The following is a 19,566-nucleotide window of genomic DNA, read 5'->3' on the forward strand; positions in this document are numbered from 1 at the left end:
AGAAAAGGAGAAGTGCAAAACCTCTAATTAAACACCATCACATCCCAAATTTCTTTGTGAGGTGGCAAGACTGGATAATGAGGAATTATCTTTTGGTATCATGAAGAAGAAAGAGAAATACTAGCTGGGGCTGCATTTAAATATTTACAAAGACTCTGCTGTTCCAAAAATACCTATGATGGCCTACCTACTTTCTTTGATGAAGGGTTTTTTGGTCCTCACTTAGCATGAAAGACCGTTTTCTTTTTTTTGTCCCTACCCGGCCAGTCGGAAATCTGGCAACCCTGACGCAGACACACACATACATATGTACATATTCATGCACATTATAAACACACATCTGTGTCTATCAAAATTACAGTGAATTACAAATCATCAAATTGTTTTTTTAGGATATTTTTTGGGAACTGAAAAGCTTCTGTCCTGGGTGTTGATGGCTTTGCCCACTTCAGCTTTAGAAAGTAGAACCAACCTGATGTCACACAATGCAGGGGAAAGGTTGCAGCTTTCTTGATGATAGTTAATTTCTTAACAATCACAAACTTTTCGTTTGGGTGACTTTTCATGCCAGTCTTTTTTCAACTCTACACACCTTTGAAACAAAGGCCAGTGAGAGATCACTAAAAAATCATTTTTGTAAGATCCTAGAAAGCATAATAGTCTGCTGTGTGGTACAGAGGGAAGGGAGCCCTGCCAGTTTATGAACCACACAACTGTGCTTCAGTTAGCAGTCCCAGCAGTAGAGGACCTAACAAGGGGAGGGAGAGGAATGAAGGGGCTGAGCCCATTCTCCCTCTGGGATTTTGTGAGCCACAGAAATTTGTCATACAGTCGAAATAAAAACCTTCACAACTATTTCATAACAGTCTACAAATAATGCAAAAAAGATAGAAAAAAAAAGACTTGCAACTGGATACTTAGAATTCTGGAACTTACTTAGATGGTCCAGAAAACAAAAGTACTTGAGACTGATTCATTTTTGGGGCTCCTTGGACCTCATTTATACCAGCCCAGCCATCAATACCCTACATTCACACCAGGTCTACCAGTATCTTCCTAACACCCTCCCCAGACTTCCTCTAGTGTTCCTGGGGCTGGTTGTAGATCGACATCCTGGGGGCTCAGCTGTCTGTACCTGTGTCTGGCATCTTTTTTAAATGTTATATATGCTACCCACTTTTTCCCTTTCTCTGCCCCCCACACACACACACACACACACTTGCTCGATGCATCTAAGGACAAGACTGCAAACTAGGAGCCATAGTCAAGTCCCCAAATGATGTGGACATCCTACAGAAGGGCCTCGCTGAGACAGATGCCTGGTGTCAGAGCCATGGCCTCAAGCTCAATGCCAAAAAGTGCAGTGTCATCCCCTTTGGTGAAAACTCTGTACCCATGAACTACCACATAGGCAGCAATCTACTTAACACCGAATGTGTGATAAGAGACCTTGGGACCCAGGTGGACAGTAGTCTCTCCTTTGATAGTCGCATTGCCACAGTAGTCAGGAAGTCCTTCTAAGTGGCACACCTCATCATAAAAGGGTTCTCATCCAGGAAAAAAGAGGTCATTGTTCCCCTCTACTCGACACTCATTTATCCCATTATAGAGTACAACGCCCCTTTTGGAATGTACCTCACAAGACATCTGCAGCAGCTGGAAAGGCCACAGAAGTACCTCAGAAAGAGGATTAGTGGCCTCAAACAGATGCCCTACACTGACCGCCTCAAAAAACTCCAGCTTTACTCCATAGCATATCGCCTACTCTGTGGTGATCTCTGCCTAACATATAAAGCTATGTCAAACCCAGAGCTGTTGGACATGCTACACCTAAAGAAATCCCAATCCCTCTGAGCTACACGCTCTAGGGACCTAAACTTTGTCACCACAATAAACAGGACATGCTGGAGGGATAGATTCCTGTCTCAGAGACTTCCCATACTCTGGAACAGGCTAACCATCTATGTCAAGCATAGTTCTTCATGAGCACTCTTCAAGAAAAATCTTGATGAGTGGATGGGAAATAGGAAATACACCCTGGGGATCACTTCTGTGTCTCTGCTTGACAGTGGCACAGGAAAATAACTTTCTTGGGTGGTGTAAGCCAGGGAACCTTGTTGGCTAGGCTTACGTAGGCCCTTGGGCCGATAGCCTAGTAACTACCTATGAACCTATGGACCATGCCTCCCATTAGAGAGTGTCACCAGTGAGCGTCATCATCCCACAACAAGCATGCCAATCCTTCCCTCCTGCTGAGTCAGTCATCTGAGCTGCTAATCAAGCCCAGGTCAGCTGGGTCATAGTTAAGGCTTTATCTCTCTATATCCCGGAGTGGCATTGAGGCTGATCACTTCTTGTGGCAAAAGCTAATCATTGTAAGCTGCTCTTCCTTTTAAGCTATCCATCAACCAATGTTCTGGACGAAGTGAAAAGACCAGCTCTGTGATGTTGATATATGAACGATTTGAAAGTCAGACCAGATGGCAAGCATCCATTTACAGCTACTTTCTATAGCTAAGGAATTATGCAGCAACAGGAGTGACTCCTACTGTGAAAATGTATTGTTTTATCTAAAATACCTATACATGTACACCTTCAAATGCTATTATGTATGGGTGACTACAGATGCAAGTGCTTTGCTCTATAGACTCCCTTTTAAGCTGTTCTATGATTATGGATGAGTCAGTTTCACTTATGTTCATATAATGTGACTACATGTTTAGCTAGGAAATGACTGATACAAAAACAGTCACAGAACCCTGTACGACATACACCAGGATTCCAACTGTTTCTCCTGAAGACCACATAAGTGAAGAGAAGACGGGTATTACATACCTCTCAACCTATATGAAAAGTAGATGGTGAGAGATCAGTTTCTGCAGGCTCACTGATTTGTTGCAGCAAGTACTACTGCCATCTGCTGGCAACTAAACATATTTTTTTAACAGATCTTACGAGCCAAAAATTAACCTAAACCCAATCATGTGAGACTGTGAACATTAGACAAAAGACTGACCTCTGTGTTTGGCAGTGTCTGTCCCTCGAGAAGGATTGCTCTTCATCAGCCCCTCCATAACATCCTGAATCCTCCACAGCTCCTTTTGGATATGCCGTTGTACTGTTTCACTCTAGGTTGAAGACAGATCAAAGGAAGTCAGGCACTTATAATAATCAAGGTTGAACAATTCTGTGAAAAACAGCAAAATTACATCCTTGTATCAAATTTAAAAATACACATACTGATGCAACAGTTCTAAAAGAATCGCAGATTTAAAATTTCCCTCAGAGTCTGTTAGGCCTGCAACAGAAGCTACACCTCAATAGTTTGAGACAGCAAAACTTTCAACAGATGTAATTGGTCTTACAGTGCCAATACGGCTTAAATAATTCAACCATCTTAATAGTACGTAACAAATGATGGGTTTAAATAAGGAAAAAAGCCATTTGAGTGGTACAGACACAGGGGCCAGCAGTGCTTTACGTTCTAACTCTGAACTACATTCAACTGTTGTGTGGAAGTATTACAAAAAATGAAGACAGTGGCACAAGGACAGGGGCCTGCCTGCAGTGCCAACATTCTGGACCACATCCAGGGTTATAAAAGGCCAGCCTGGTAGGACCAAGTAGCTGATTCAAACATACCTTTCTGGGAGTACAGTGGTCAGCTGCACTCTTTGTACTTGAATTTTATTTTTTTGTCAAACTGTCTTAAAATGTAACCAGCTTTCCCAAAGCCACAATTACCCTACATATCATTCATCGCTAGGTGTATAGGAGGTACAGCATATTTACCCACCAAAACATTACTGTAAAGTCTACTGATCAAACATTTGGCCATTTCTGAGACTTGCTGTCAACCCTGCAAATTGGATCCTTCCTGTGCCTCGAGGGTGGGGAGGAGGATGACGGAGTAGGCAGGGCCTGCAGTGGACATCTCTTTCTATCCAAGCTGATGCATGTGTGGCTGTATGGACATGCACTGAATTGGAGCATTCATCTCTCAGTTGTCAGTCAGGTGAGTGGGCTGACCTATGGACCCTTTTCAGCCATGACCAAAGTCACAAGGAAAAGGCAAAGAGTGAATACAAACTACCTATGTACACATCATATGGATGAGACTCATTTAGTCAATGGCATTTTTCATTGAGGCAGTGATCTTATGTATTGTTTAACTAAATCACTGCTTGATTGAAAAGTGTATTTAAATAGAGAGGGATTACAGTACAGTGGGGATAAGAATATTTAAGGTTTTTCATGGATGCAGGGGGCAGACATTTGTTTGTTTTTCTTTCTTTATATACTAAGAGTATGGTACATTGCTGTTTATAGTTCAGGAGATCACAATGCATATATATATTGATGCAAACATATACATATGTATGAGTGTATATACATATGACAGGCTAGATTAGTGTGGCCAGTCAACTAGTATGTATTTGGAAAATAGGCTGAAAATGGAGTAGCCAGAGAAAACCCACTTAGGGATAGGGAAAACAACTTGCAGTACTGTGCATTCAAAGGGTGCTATGGCATACGTTAACAAAATAGTTGCCTTTGTATATAACAGCTTGAGCTCCCCTACAACTCAGCTGCCCCACCTTCCTCATAACAGTGTACAAGGGGAAGGGAATGGAATGGATGGAAAATAATTTCTGTTGTGTGCAAGACAGAACTCAAAAGGCAGAAAGTACAGTTGTGTGCACTTACCATAAATGTAGATGTTCAAGTGTATTCATTGTTGCAGTCATCACATTTGGGTTATCCCTGCCAGGGTAGCCCTCAGTTGGCCCGAATATCAGAGCCTTAGTATTTCTGCATCAGTTGCTGTCACTCCAGGACTGACGTCAGGCCGTCAGTGGTATAAAAACAGGCAGCAGATGCCATTACATCAGTTTTTTTTGCCCTGTCAGGAGCCCCCAATAAGGAGCTAGGTCATGGTGGAAGAACACCACCAGTAGAAAGTAAATACCAAAAATTTGTTGTAAGGAGAGACAGAGAGAGAGAGATAAGGGGGATGGAGGGAGGGAAAACAGGACTGCAACAGTGAATACACTCGTACATCTACATTTATGGTAAGTGTATACAACTGTAATATATCCTTCATGTTTCACTGTTGCAGTCATCACATTTGGGTTGATTCCCAAAACTGAAGAGAAGGGTGGAGGCAATCAAGAAGACTGGTGGCTGGCTAGGATGCTCTGCAAGACTGTAGTAGCAAAGCCTGCCCTGGATTTGGAGAAGATAGGCAGGTGGTAATGCTTGGTGAAGGTATGAACAGAAGTCCATGTTGCAGCCTCCAGGATATCCCTGGTGGGGACCCCTCTCAGGAAAGCTGCAGAGGTGGAGGTTGCTCTGAAGGAATGTGTCCTGACCCCCTTGGGGGGAGGTTTTCCATGTTGTTTGTAGCAGAAATGGATGCAATGTGCTATCCATTTTGAAATTGCTTGGATATGGCCTTGCCCTCTGCTCCTGCAGTGAAGCTGACTAGCAACTGATCATTTTTTTCTAAAAGGTTTAGTCCTGTCCAGGTAGAATCTGAGCTGTCTGTGCACATCTAGAGAGTGCAGAATCCTTGTATTGTGGGTTAGGGAAAAAGGTGGGCAAGTAAATGGATTGGTTGAGAGCCACACTGGACACCACTTTTGGCATGATGGATGGGTTAGTCCTGAGGGAGACCCTGTCAGCATGGAAAATGATGAAGGGCTCTACAGCCATAAGTGCTTGTAGCTCTGATACTCTTCTAGATGAAGTGATGGCCATAAGCAAGGCTGTCTTCCAAGAGAGAAATTTTAACTCTGCTGAAGCTGCAGGTTCAAAGGGGAGCAAGGTGAGCTTTTCCAACACAAAATTTAGGTCCCAAGCTGGGGTAGGAGCTATTTTGGGTAGCCTCAAGTTGTTAGCCCCTCTTAGGAACTGTTTAATGACAGGGTGCGAGAAAAGAGGTGGCTCTGTGCTGAAATGAGCAGAGATGGCAGAGGCATGAATTTTAATAGAAGAGAAGGACAGACCCTTGTGTACTAGGTCTTCCAGGTAATCCAAGATGAGAGGTAGGGTGGGTTGTGCCATTCCAGCTCCCTTAGCCTGGATCCACGTGCAAAACCTTTTCCATTTGTCAGCATAAGACTTTCTAGTACTGGGGCATCTGGCCTTATGTATAACATCAAGAACTTGTTTGCTTAGACTGACAGCTTGAGGAGAGGTCAGGGAATAAGCCAGGCTGACAGATTGAGGGTCTTGCAATTGGGGATGCATGAATTCTCCATTCCTCTGGGTCAGAAGTGTTGGGATCTGAGGCAGGTGCCATGGTGGCAGGGGTGACAGGCTGCCCAGCAGTGGGTACCAGTGCTGTTGTGGCCAGTCTGGGGCAATCAGGATTGTCCTCGGTTTTTCCTCCCTTATTTTGAGCAGTACCCTTGAAATGAGTGGTAGAGGGGGAAATGCATAGACCAAGAGGTTTACCCACTGAAAGGATAGAACATCCACTTTCCAGGCCTTGCTGTGAGGTTCCCTGGTGCAGAATTTGCTGAGCTTATGATTGGAGTGGGAGGCAAAGAGGTCTAGCTTCGGGGTGCCCTGTTTCTGGGTTACAAGGGTGAAGGTTCATTGGTCTAGCTGCCACTCGTGTGGCTCTATCAGGTTTCTGCTTAGGTTGTCTGCCAGAGAGTTTAGAGAGCCTGGCAGGAATTGTGCTAACAGGTGTAATTGCATGGCTGTGGCCGTGTGCCAAAGGGTCATGGCGAGCCTGCACAAAGGATAAGAGTAAGTCCCTCCCTGCTTGTTGATGCACCACATCACTGTGGTGGTGTCTGTTTTGATCAGCAGAGGCCCCGGGGAGAGTAGGGGTCTGAAAGCTGTCAGGGCATGCTGAACAGCTAACATTTCTTTTTGGTTGATGTGCAGATGTATTTGATTTGGGCTCCATTGGCCCTGAAAGCACCTGCCATCCAGGTGTGCACCCCAGGCATAGTCTGATGCATCTGTGGTGAGGGTCTGGGTGGCATAGGGTAGTGAGAAGGGAAGTTCCTTGTTGTGGTAGCATGCTGCTGCCCACCAAAGAAAATCTTTCTTTAGACAAGGTATCATTGGTATAAGAGTTTCCAGGTCTTGAGAGTGCTGACACCAAAGGCTTTTTAGGTACCATTGTAGTTTCCTCATATGCAGTCTGGCATATGGAATGAGTAGAATGCAAGATGTCATGAACCTAGAGCTTGCAGGATTTTCCTTGCGGATAACTGGGTCCTGGTGGATAGTTGAGAGAAGTAGGTTGTCAGGTAGGTTTGTTTTTCTGGTGTAAGGAATGCCATCTGGGATGCTGTGTCCAGGCTTGCTCCCAGGAATACAATTTTTTGTGTGGGTATTAGTTTTGATTTCTTTACATTGATAGTATACCCCAGTGAGGTCAGAAGGTCTTTTACAAAGGTCAGGTGCTTTAGCAGCTTCTCCTGACTGTCTGCCTCAGGCAGTCATCTAAGTATGGGTAAATTTGAATATTTCTTTGCCTGCAGAAAGCAATGCGGGAGCAAGACATTTTGTGAAAACTCTGGGAGTAGTGGATAAGTCAAAGGGAAGTGCAGAGAACTGAAAGTGCAGTGACCTTGCTCTGAAACGTAGGTATTTCCTACATGATTCCCTGATTGGGATGCATAGGTAGGCCTCTTTTAGGTCTAGGGTGGCTAGCCAAGCATCCTTGGAAAGCATAGGAAAAAGCTGCTGAAAGGTGAGCATTTTGAAATTTGGTATCACCAGAAAGGTGCTTAGAATGGATACGTCAAGGATGGGGTGTCATGTGCCCTCTTTTCTAGGTACCAGGAAGAGTCTGGAGTAGAAACCTTGGCCTGACTATTCTGCAGGAATATGCTCTATTGCCCTTATAGAGAGGAGGGAAAGGACTTGCTTTTTACCCTCTGCCCACTGGTTTGGGGGAAGACTGGGGGGGGGGGCCTTTAGGGGTTGGCAGAGTGCGAAAATAAAATTTGTATCCCTGGGACACTATGTTGAGGACCCAGTGGTCGTCGTTAATGGTGGCCCAGTTGCTTGCATCAAAAGAGAGTTTTTCTCCTAGGGGCAAGTGCAGGTGGGCAGAGGTAGGGGGTGGAAGTGTAAAGTCATTGTGAGTTCTTACCATAAGGGGGTGGCTTAGCACTCCCTAGTTTTGAAGAGGAGGAACTCCATTGCTTAGATCTCTGCATTCTCTGGGGCTGTTGTCTGAGGGGCCTGCTTCCCCTGGGTCTGGGCTGAGCTGACCTGGGGGGGGGGGCAGGAAAGGACCAGTGCTTGGTGGGGCAATGCCTACTGAACCTTGGTGGCTGGACCTGTAAGAAGTCTTTAACTGTCTGCATAGACTTAGCTTTTTCTTCCATTTTTTTTTAGGACCCGTTCTGCTTTGGTGCCAAATAAGTTGTCTATGTGCAAGGGTGTGTCCAATAATTTGGATCTGACATGGTCTGGCAAGGTCTGTTCCTTAAGCCAAGCATGTCTTATAAGTACAGAACCGGTGACTGCTGCCCTGCAAGATACTTCTAGGGCATCAAAAGCACATTGTAAACTGTGCTTAGCTATTTGATTTGCAGAATGCATCAGGTCTTGTAACTCTTTAGTTTCTGCACAAGCAGGGAAGGAAGATTTTTTTTGTTTGAGGAGTTCCTTGGTATGTTGCTGATATTTCAGCATATGGAACTGACAGTTTAATGCTATAGCAAGAGTAGCAGAGGTGCATACATTTTTACCCCATCTGTCTAATGCTCTGGAATCCCTATCTGAGGGGGTGGGATTCTTAGCTAAAGTTGCTTCGATTCCTTTAGGTCCTTGAGAGATGACCTTGTGGTCAGCAGTAGGATTTTTGAAAATAAATTTGTGAGAGTCAGAGACTCTATAGTACCTGTCAGGTTTCCTGGGAGCAGGAGGGAGGGTGTCAGGGGTCAGACTGGACTCCATAAGAACATCATCCATAACATCCAAGACAGGAGGAATAGCCAGAGGTCTGTGCTGTGGAAGATCTAAGAATTCCCTGAGTCTCTTTTTTGACTGAGGGTAGTCCTGACATTCCCATTGGAAATGCTCCCTTAAGGTATGTAGGGTTTCCCCAAAGGAAAAGTCCTTGGGTGGAGAGGCTGACGGGATAGATTCCTCTGCATCAGAATCCTCAAAAGCAGAGAGGGGTTGTAAATCTTCCTATTCAGATGCATCAGAGTCATCAGACTCCTGTTCAGACAAAACTACTGGGGACAAATCTCTTTCTTTTGGAAGGGATAGCCTGGTTTCCCCTGATAAGCATTATAAGGTCTTCTGCCATTTTAAGCATTTGAGATTGAGGCAAGGAAGCAGGGACCTGAGCTTGGGGCGTCAGTTTTTTGGGTGTGGTTCATACCCTGGGCCTTAGAAACTCGGTAGTTTTCGAAAGAACTGAAGACGCAAAAGAAGTCATTGGTCTGTGTTGAGTATCGGTAGTGCAAAGTACTTCCAAGGAACCCGGTGCCTGCTCAGTGGCTCCGGACCCATCCAAGGTAGAGGCATCTGCAGGATCCTTAGTCAAAGAAGAGTCTCGCGGCATACTGCACTCCGAAAGGATCTCGGTAGAGGCCTGCAAATCCACCGAAGCGGGCATCAGTGGCTGTGAAAGTGCCTTAATGAAGACCGGAGAACTGATGACTAGCTTAACAGAAGCATCATCGGCAGCTTTGGACCTGTGCAGTCTGTCTCTGTCTTTAGCCTTACATTTTTTTGGAAGATCGGTTGTCGGATGGCTTACCAAAGCCATACCGGAAGTCGAGGCCTGAGAGCAAAAATAGCTAGCTACAATAAGGGCCCAAAAATGTATAGTTCTGGCAATGAGCAAAGCACAAAAGCGATAGCAGAGGACGTCGTGGTCTGGGCCTAAACAAGTGACGCAGTAGGAATGAAAGTCTCGGTGTGGTATTTGTTTTCCACAGGCGAGACAATTGTTAACTTTTTCTGACATCGGTTAGAGCAAGAAAAAAGGATCCCCAACAGGGAACTTAGCTTTAGAAGACTTCAATTCAGAAATGAAAAACTCGGGTAGCAGCCAACCGGCAATCATGTGAACTGCTTCTGCTTTGGGCTCCTTGGCAAGAAAGACTGATGTAATGGCGTTGGCTGCCCGTTTTTATACCACTGACGATGTAGCATCAGTCCTGAAGCAACAGCAACTGACGCAGAAATACTAAGCCTCTGGTATTCGGGCCAACTGAGGGCTACCCTGGCAGGGATAACACAAATGTGATGACTGCAACAGTGAAACACGAAAAACATCAGAGAGATCAAAAACAAATCTCTACAGAGACTTTTGCAACCTACATGTACTGTATAGAGTAGAGCTAAAAACAAACAAGGCAGAAATACAATACAGAGGACAGCAACAAAAATGTATTGTGGCATTAAACAACAAAATGGAATAAAATGTGGATGTGTACATCTTAAAGAAAAGAGGTAAGGGAAAGTGCTATGGAGACTTTTTTTTCTGCTGTTTTTATCTCCTCTGTGACTTTTGATTGATGAGCGACCTCAGAGGTGCAGCCTGGCAACCAGTTAATCCCTTTTACAGGGTAAGGGTAGGATTATGGGGTAGCTGCCTGATGGTTTACCCTAATAGGATTTTCACTGAAGTCCTACCATTCCCTCCTACATGCCCATGAGGTCCCAAAGGATGGGCAAACGATGAGGCAGTATGAAGGCGGGCCACCTATAAATTAATTTATTCCCCCATTAGCTTCACCCCCATTGTACACAGAGATTCTTTTATCCATTTCCAATCTACATCAGGAAATGTGGTTGAATCACATGTCCTGAGATCCCCCCCAACCCCACCCAATGCTCCTGGGTCATTAATCGAGTTCTGGTTGTCTGGATGAAAGGCAGAGCTTCGTCCTATGTCAATGAGTAGAGAACTAGGTTACGCATATAGTAGGCATCTTAAGGGTATTAGTAGAAGTGAAGATATTCGATACTTCTCTGTGGAACTGACACCAGATAAATAATCTGCTCAGTATTAAAACTAATCCAACAACCAACAAAAGAGCAGAACAAAATGATGGTTTCAAATCCAGTTTAATAGTAAAAATGTTTTAATCCAAAAACACATGTAAGCGCTTTCACAGACAAATGAACAGTTTCTTCAGACGTTAACACATACAATGTAAATCCCCTCTTAAATACAAATAGATCATTGCCCCTCCTCTTTCCAATCTACAACCAATTCCATTTTTAAATGGGACTCAGCCTTAAAATCATCAGATCAATACATATAAAATATAAAATGTAAAATGTATACAGAATATAATATCTATCGCTCAAATACTTAAGAAATTAAACTTTATGAAAAATACGTAGATATAAAAAATGTTCAGTTACTAAGAGCATCTAAAACTTGGTGAGCCTTTTAAAAATGTAATTGGTTGTAGATTGGAAAGAGGAGGGGCAGGGATCTATTTGTACTGAAAAGGGGATTTACATTGTACGTGATAACGTCTGAAAAAGCAGTTCATTTGATTGTGAAAGCGCTTACTTGTGTTTTTGGATTAAAACATGTTTACTATTAAGCTGGATTTAGAGCCAGTGTTTTGTTCTGCTCTTTTGTTGGTTGTTGAAGTTAAGATGAGTTGTTGTTGTTGTTGTTGTGTCTTTCGACTTTTCCCGATTAGGGGTCGCCACAGTGGAACTCTGATCTGCTAATGATTGGCAGTAGATTTTTACGTGCAGAGTTGCCGGCCCTGACCCACAACCTTCAACGAAGGTACGCCCATTCACGCATGTCTCCACACTGAAGACGCTCTAGCTGAGAATCGAACAGGACGTCTTACTGTGAGGCGACAATGCTAACGCAGCGATGAGTGATTTTCCAAATTAAGTCATAAATGGGCAGTCTGAGGGGGAAAGACTGTGGATCAACAGCAGCATAAAAACATATTGTCACAGGCAATGGGATCTGTAGATTCAAAAAAGGAACTCAGCAGTGCTTGGGAAACATGTTAGACAAACTGTTTAAATACAGACTGTAGACTAACTTAAAGCTTGTTTATTAAGTAAGGAAATCTGGTGATCCCAAAATAAATATCCTTATTTATTTGCTGCCATGGAACATGGCCTAATGCCCGAGTGCTCCCCATGGAGGACTTATAAGTCTGTGGCAGCACTGGCAGGATGTCTTTAACCTATGGCAACCTGATTTCTAGCCCATGTACATCATTCATGTTTGAATATGTTCAGATTGTGGTTGAAGGAAGTGCTTCCTCCCTTTTGCCTGTTATAAGTAGTCAAAGGGCCTATGTGATTTTATTTGAGAAAAATAAATGTAATAACATGACTCCACACTCCTTACTTCTGTTTTAACGGCTATCGAGAAAATGGTGATGTTCACAAGGTTCACTGTGGACTATCCTGTTGCCCTAACTCTTTTTCCTTAGAAATCCCTTATTGAATATCTGGGCAAGAAAGACTCTTGGATCATTTTCCTTAAGGAGTTCATCATCATGGATACTATAAATGCAGTCTGGTGCATACAAATTTTGCTCCTTTGTGTGCTCAAAAATTAAATGTCTTCTACATCTTCGCAGATGACAGGACTGATATTCTGGATAGGCATCTTAGGGCAGATTCCTGCATGATCAGTCTGTTTCAGAAGGATCCACATGTGTCCGTGTTTCAATACCTTCCTGACTGACCAGACTCTAAGTCAGTAGACAGGTGGGCAAAAAGGGTCTATATTATTTAAACAAAGATTTCTAACTTTGAATACCATATGGCTGACACCACATGATCGAAGTTAGAAAACTTTGAATATGGAAAAAAAAAAAGATCACCTAAGATGTTAAAGCAGGGGGGCAAGCACCCCTGCACCACCCACATCCCCCACTCTTTAAATATACCAACTCTGAGATCTCACTACAGTGCAGTAAAGTCTTCCCTTTATCACATTATGGTGCGGTCTCATTATATTTAAAAAGCAGGGGGTGTGGGGGCACAGCCCCCTGCATAGGGTGTGCAGGGCAGCTTGCCCCCTGCCTACATAAGGTTTAGTTTTTTTTTTTTTTTTTTAATTCAAAGTTTTCTAACTTCGACCATATGGTGTCGGCCATATGGTATTCAAAGTTAGAAATCTTCGTTTAAATAAGAGAGAACCGGGAAAAAAAGGTAGTGTTTGCCATGCTGAGGCTTAGTTTCCTCAAGTCTTGTATTACACCTCTCTAGGATGTTTTCCTTTTTTGCTGGTCTGGCACCAGAAACACTTGCAGTCCTTCCTTAAGTCTGGGTTAAAGGAGTTTTACAAATTGCAGTGCACATAGTAAGGCCCATTATAATTTTGATTGTGCTGAGGTTATACCTAGAAAAGCAAGTTCAGACATTCTGGCATGGGCTGAGGCAGGACAGCATTGCTGAAGCTTGGCTTGGCTAAAGCTTTCCTCCTTGAAGAAGAAGCTCAGCTAGTCCAGAGTGGATGTCTCATTTCTGGAGGGGGGTTATTCTTTGATTAGCCCCTCTCAAGACTTGCTGGATGGCCTTCTAAAAATGAAGCAGGCCCTTACACTTGAGGACTTTTATGAGTTCCCCTAAGACATACCCTCTTCTTTTTGCGGGCCTAGCCAATTCCCCATGAAGCAGTAACTTCTTCACAGAACAGAGACACCACAGCCTTGAATGTTCTGTATCTCATCCCCACTGGTGCTAATTAAACGACCAAAGAGAATTCCACCAGACCCACAGTCTCAGCCTTGGCTACTTTCTAAGTATCTCTGGGGGGGTTGGCTTTCCAGTTTTGGCCGTGCAGGGAAAACAGAGCACTGCAGGTTTGACATTATCATAGTGAAGAACATCTTAACAGTGTTGAGTCTCTCACAGAAAAGGCTTCACAGGTGCCTGGGCCAAGCTCAGCATCAAAAGCTCTACAGAGTTTGTCAATCCTTCCAAAAGAGGCCGACGGTTCTACTTCTGTTTCTTCTTAGCTCTAAATATACCTCCCAACTCCAGTAAGCACATTCTTTATGTCAGGTTCTGGGAGGTCAATACCTAGCTGTTATTGATACCTGAACAGTTTAGTGGACTTGAAGAACGTTTTCTGGAAAATTGGTGTTTGGTGTCTGGGCAAGATACTCCTTTGATTTGCTCTAGGTCTTTCCTCTGAATTCAGAGATGTGTTAGCCATTATAGGTGATGCCTTGCAGCAAGAGGAGGGCCATGTGTTTTCCCTACATGGATAACTAACTCTTGGTGTGCCTATTGAGGGGCTTCCTAGTGTTATCCATGGGGTGGAATCACAAACAGCTGCAGTCACTGCCATAAACCTTAAACTGGGAGAAATCCTTTTTGGATATACATCCCAGCATATTGCTTTCAACACTTCAGAAATGAAAACTCTCAAGCATTAGCCATCCTTGGCTATTGAGAAAGGCTCATGAGATGATGGCTTTGTCAGCTGATTTAGGATGAGTGGAGCTACATCTGTAATTAGGTTGAGGCAAAGTGTTAGGGGGCATGGTCAGCAGGTACTGAAGTTGCACAAGTACAGTACTGGCATTGATTTATGTAGTAATGGTGGCAGAAGCATTCATTTTATGGTAGTAACTGTAGCAAGCTGCTGTAACAGGTGTAATTGTCCAGGGGTACCAGATAATATAGTCATCACAATTTGAAGGTGCCTTTCCTATTCTTGATTATGTGGGTACTGCAGTAGATTATAATATGTCCATGTCTGAAGAGACACTATGTGCTGATGGACCATCTCTTTATGTTATAACCCTATTGCTGGGCCCCAGAATGTAGATTCTATTAATGTGAGGGTGAGTCTCCCATTCCTCCAGCTTAACCTTTCACAGGTCCTAATGATGGACTGTCTTTGCTGGTGGGGTGGAGAGCTCATCCGAGCTACTCCATTGCTCAAAGCTTGTGGTCCCCACTGAAGAGGAAGTTAAACAATCAACTACATGGAACTACATGCAGTTCCCTTACGAAGTGAAGATAATAGAGGGGAAGTTGCTTTTAGGAGCTCTCAGTTTCAGCAGCTAATCTATCATTTACTAAATAACTAAGCAGCCAGAAAGTCTTACTCTTTATGCAGGCAGGCAGGCAGTGCAGTTCTGGGAGTTGGCTGCAGACACAGGCATTGCTCTCTAAACATACTACATCCAGAGTACAGTCAGAGTACAGTGAACATGCTGACAAGACTTTCACCACTTCTCTAGTACTCTCTTGTAAAGTGAGGATTTGTTTGGGTCATGTCTGTTTTGGATCTTCTAAAGCACAGGCATAGATAATGTGGGGCAAAGGGGGCAGCTCCCCTGGAACAAAAAGTTAAGGGGCAGGATCAGCAGATACCATGCCATTCGGACTGGTCTTCAATGCATATTGCAGTTACAGAGAAAACTGGAAGCCCTTTAATCCTCTGTGTGAGACAAACTGTAGCAGCTGCTTGTTACACAGGTAGCAAGTAGTTTGCTACAGTTTAAGAGATAAGCACAGCTTAGACATGTACCTTCTCTGGAAATGGGTCTTTTTCTTTTTGCTCCTCAACTTAAAGTTGGTGGGAAGCAGAAGGTACCAGACTGGGAGACTGCAACTGGTGCCAGAATTGTTAGGTTTATGTGTAGAGCAGAGATGTAGCTATTTGTCACTTAGGAGAATACACCCCCCCCCTTTTGCTTCATGGAGAGGGGAGATGCAGAAATAGCAGTGAAAGTGTTCCTTATGTCATGCTAGGGCTGATTCTTGATGCCTTTCTGTTATTTCCCATGATTGTGCAACAAATTGCAAAATTCAAGAGAGAAAGGAAGAAAAACTCTAGTTACCCATTTCTGGCCAAGAAGTGTGTGGTTTGAGCCTCTCAGATGTCTGGAGGCATAAGTACCCCTGACAATACAAACCAAAAGGTCACACATGGTCTCGATGGCTGCCATCTCCACCCTCAGGACTTTCTGTGGACCCTATATTCCCACTGACTGTACCAGCTGAGCTGCATATGTCATTGAAGCTGCCTGGAAGCAAAGTGGAAGTAGCTCTCCATTTGGTCAGTATGCATATGTTCTGACTTATTTCAGGAGTGTGCACAATTTAGGCCTTATTTATTCTGTATTCATGTTAAATCATCAATGGTAATTTCAGCAAGCGCTAGTGCTAGAAATCCATTTATCTGAAAAAAACACCATCATAAAAAGACACTCTCTTTTGGAGGGGCAAGCTCCCCTGCACCCTCATGCGAAGGGAAATCGCCATATTCTCCAGCTTCCCTGTATTAAACTCCATCACTGCACAGTACTGAGGAAATAATTGCAACCTCAATGACACCTGAATGGGGTTGTCAGTGATAATCATTTGCAATAATAGCACTTGCACAAAAAGGTCTCAAGTCACGCAGTCAACTGTTTCCCATTTCTTCCACGACCAAAGTGCAGGTATCAGCTGTTTCTGTACATCACAACCTTGTGGAGGGCAATACTGTAATCCAACACTGGTTGAACAAGCAATTGCTTAAAGAAGTTGTGCATGTCTGCACTCCCCAAAAGTCTTCTTCTTCTCCTTGAGGCCTTAATTTCCTGCATGACAGGCTTGCCCATCCCCCATTTAAACATGTGATTTCAGCATCTCTTGGAACACACTTGGATGTACCTTACCTCTGCTTGCAGACCGGGTCTATATTATAAGTTCGAAGTCTGAAAACTTTGAATCTCATATGATCGACTCCATATGAGAGAAGTTTTCAAACATCGAACTTAAAACGTAAACAAACTAAAAACAAAAAAAATACCTGAACGCTCTATGCAGAGGGGCAAACTCCACTGCACCCCCCACACCCCCTCTTACTTAACTATACCAACTCCGAGATCACACTACATTGAAGTGAAGGGAAAAATTCCCTATGGCGATCTCTGTTGAAACATTTGATGTTTGAAAACTTCACTCATATGATGTCGATCATATGAGATTTGAAGTTTTCAAACTTCGTACTTATAATATAAACCCTTGCAGACCATGGAGCCTGGAGCCAGTGTGTACATCTTGTGGTCTTCCACAAGGATTAGGTGTTCCCCTTAAGGATCAATGTGTGTCCTCAAAAACTACAGTCAGAATTATCCTTAAACCAGTTAATTTATTCCTGCTTCCTTTGCAGGGACTGAAAGTAGGAGAGAGGCTTTTCACTTGCTTCTACACAACCAACTCCGACTCTGTGTGAAGGAACTTAATTAGTTGGGGATGACTGAGCAAGCAGTTTACCTCCCTCACTTCAAAAAAGAAAGGGTTAACAGTTGCCAAGGAAACCCTTTCCAAGTGGACTGCAAAGGACATTACCTTTTACCCTCTGAAAGTGAACTGCATATTGGAAAATTTTATACTGACAACAGCCATTCCATCAGTTCTTGCATCAAAAATAACTCCATGTCAAACATTTGTGCCAGAGACATGTGGTCACCATTCTCTCTACAGCAAAAAAAAAAAAAAAAAAGAAAAAAGGAAAAAAAACAGAGGAAGAGGAAGAGGCTTTTATACCATGGTCATGAGCAGTTAACTGCGTTCAGTTTGGTGAGAGTGCATCAGTCCAGGAAATTCAAACATTGTCTGTGTCCTGCACTCCATCAAAGAAAGGACTTGTAATCACTAAGCAAGCCCTTTCAAAGTGGATTAAATTCAGTGTGTGCTGCTATGCGGTAAAAAACTGATAACTAGAAAGTATTTCTCTCAAAGGCTGCTCCACCACAGGCATAGCTGCTTCCAGTGCCTGTTTTCAAAAATCTGTCTACTATGCCTGGTTCCTTGGTCCACAAGGATTGAACCCCGACTGCAAATCAGATGACCAGGGTAATGATTAGTAGCCCTAATGTAAAGGAGTGAAGGGACATGGCCTACTCTCCTCTCCTGTGGGGGGGATTGCATGCACTGAAAGCACACAGGGTGGTGTAATCTTCTTAGTGGCGACTGGAAAGACCACCACACATTATGCAGATTGAGGACAGGGCTGCTTGGAGGTAACACCCCTTGAAGAAGTAAGGGGATGCCCTCCAAGGACAAACCAATTGTACACCCTTCCCCAGAGCCTCACATGGTGCAATTTCCACTTAAGACTGAGGAGAAAATGGAAAAACCTTGAACTACCTCTAATGGTTACCTCCACGATGAAAACTCTCCAGGCAGCTGTCACCTATTAATGGGGAAAAATGGGATGACTGAGAGAGGGTCAGATGGCCAGCAGGCAGCGGGGCAAAATTTACAAAAGAAAAAAGTCTCCATTGCAGATTTTTGAGCCATGGCCACTTGATCATTGCTCATTAACTACACCAAAGCAAAGAAGGCTCAGGAGAGGAGGATTCACACCTCCCAATCAGTGTGAAACAGATGCATGATGTTTAGGTTGATGATATTGTTTACTGTCCGTTAAATTCTTTACACAGTGGATGCTGCTGTGGCCTGTTCACAGCGGATGCGGCTGTGGCCTGTTCACTGCCAGTGGCTACAGAGCTTGTATTCCCTCTCACATCTTCTCTCACTGTCAGAAATATAGCACACTTACAGAATAACTGGATGTGCCCTGCTAAACCTGCTTAGCAGCAGGTTATTTTTTTTTCTTCTTGTGGCAACTAGAGTCTTTTAATGACACATGCATTGCTAGTTGGCAGGTGCAGCCATTGTCCGCAGGACACTGAATGCCTTTGAAAAGCAGCTTGTATTCAACTTCCTTAGCTGAGGACCATAACGTTACTTCTGCAGGTCTCATTGAAGTACAAAGCCCCTTGCAATTCAGCAAGCAAAGGGGACTCACTTTTAGCCCCTCTAACAGGAAATTATACTGTTCTCTCCAGTTTCTGCTTCCTTCAAGAAGACAGACAGCATGGGCAGTACATTTATTTGCAATAAACTAGAAAGAAATATTCCTGAGTGCCAGCCCTCCATTCTTGTTAAATTCCACTTCTTGTATGTTCATGTTGAAAGGTCATTAGGTGCACTCTGATGGCATTATAGTGGCTCAGAAAAAGTTAGTTCACACGTTTTAAAAGTTTCTGTTTTCTAATAAATACCAGCTCCAACTCCAGGCCTGGTTTGAAACTTTCTTTGCATATTGCGTGGAGCCATCCAAAATGTTTTAATTTCCACTGTGGCAGCAGACATTAACCATATGAAAGTGAAATTTACTTTTTCTTTAAGCATATTATAAGTTTATAGTTTGTTTCATATGGTTCCTACAGTTTACACTGACATGGCATTTCAGAACTTAAGAAACATTAACTACTCCAACATGGCAGCAACACCTTTGAAAACATTATAACAGTAAATGGAAATGTCAACATTAAACTCAGCGCTGCATCAAAAATTACAATATAACAAGGTTACACATCGACAACAAAGCTGGGTTTCTGCTTAGGGTTTATAATCAGGTGATGAGGAACTGAAGAGGATTTTCTCAGACATCATAACAATTCACCACCACCAAAAATTGCCTTTTGATGTGAACATCTACCCACATTATTCCAAAGTACTACATTAGTTCAAGTTACAGTACTTTGGTGAATGCTTAAAAGACATACAAGACATTGCCACATCTAACGTTATTTATTTTACAATTCCTTTACC

General features: G+C 43.4%; 1 protein-coding gene across 19 annotated transcripts in view; it reads right to left on the bottom strand.

Annotated features, from left to right (window-relative positions):
* Positions 1–19,566, bottom strand: part of PLEKHA6 (pleckstrin homology domain containing A6) — a 1,822,600-nt gene that overhangs the window by 204,527 nt on the left and 1,598,507 nt on the right. For all 19 annotated transcript variants that reach the window (XM_044076969.1, XM_044076965.1, XM_044076964.1 and 16 more), the window contains one exon: positions 3,017–3,128. In XM_044076969.1, coding sequence (XP_043932904.1) covers positions 3,017–3,128 — 112 coding nt within the window. The remainder of the gene's footprint in view (positions 1–3,016; positions 3,129–19,566) is intronic.

The sequence above is a fragment of the Protopterus annectens genome, chromosome 7.part0 (genome assembly GCF_019279795.1).
Source record: "Protopterus annectens isolate FY-2018-M chromosome 7.part0, PAN1.0, whole genome shotgun sequence".
Taxonomy (NCBI): domain Eukaryota; kingdom Metazoa; phylum Chordata; order Ceratodontiformes; family Protopteridae; genus Protopterus; species Protopterus annectens.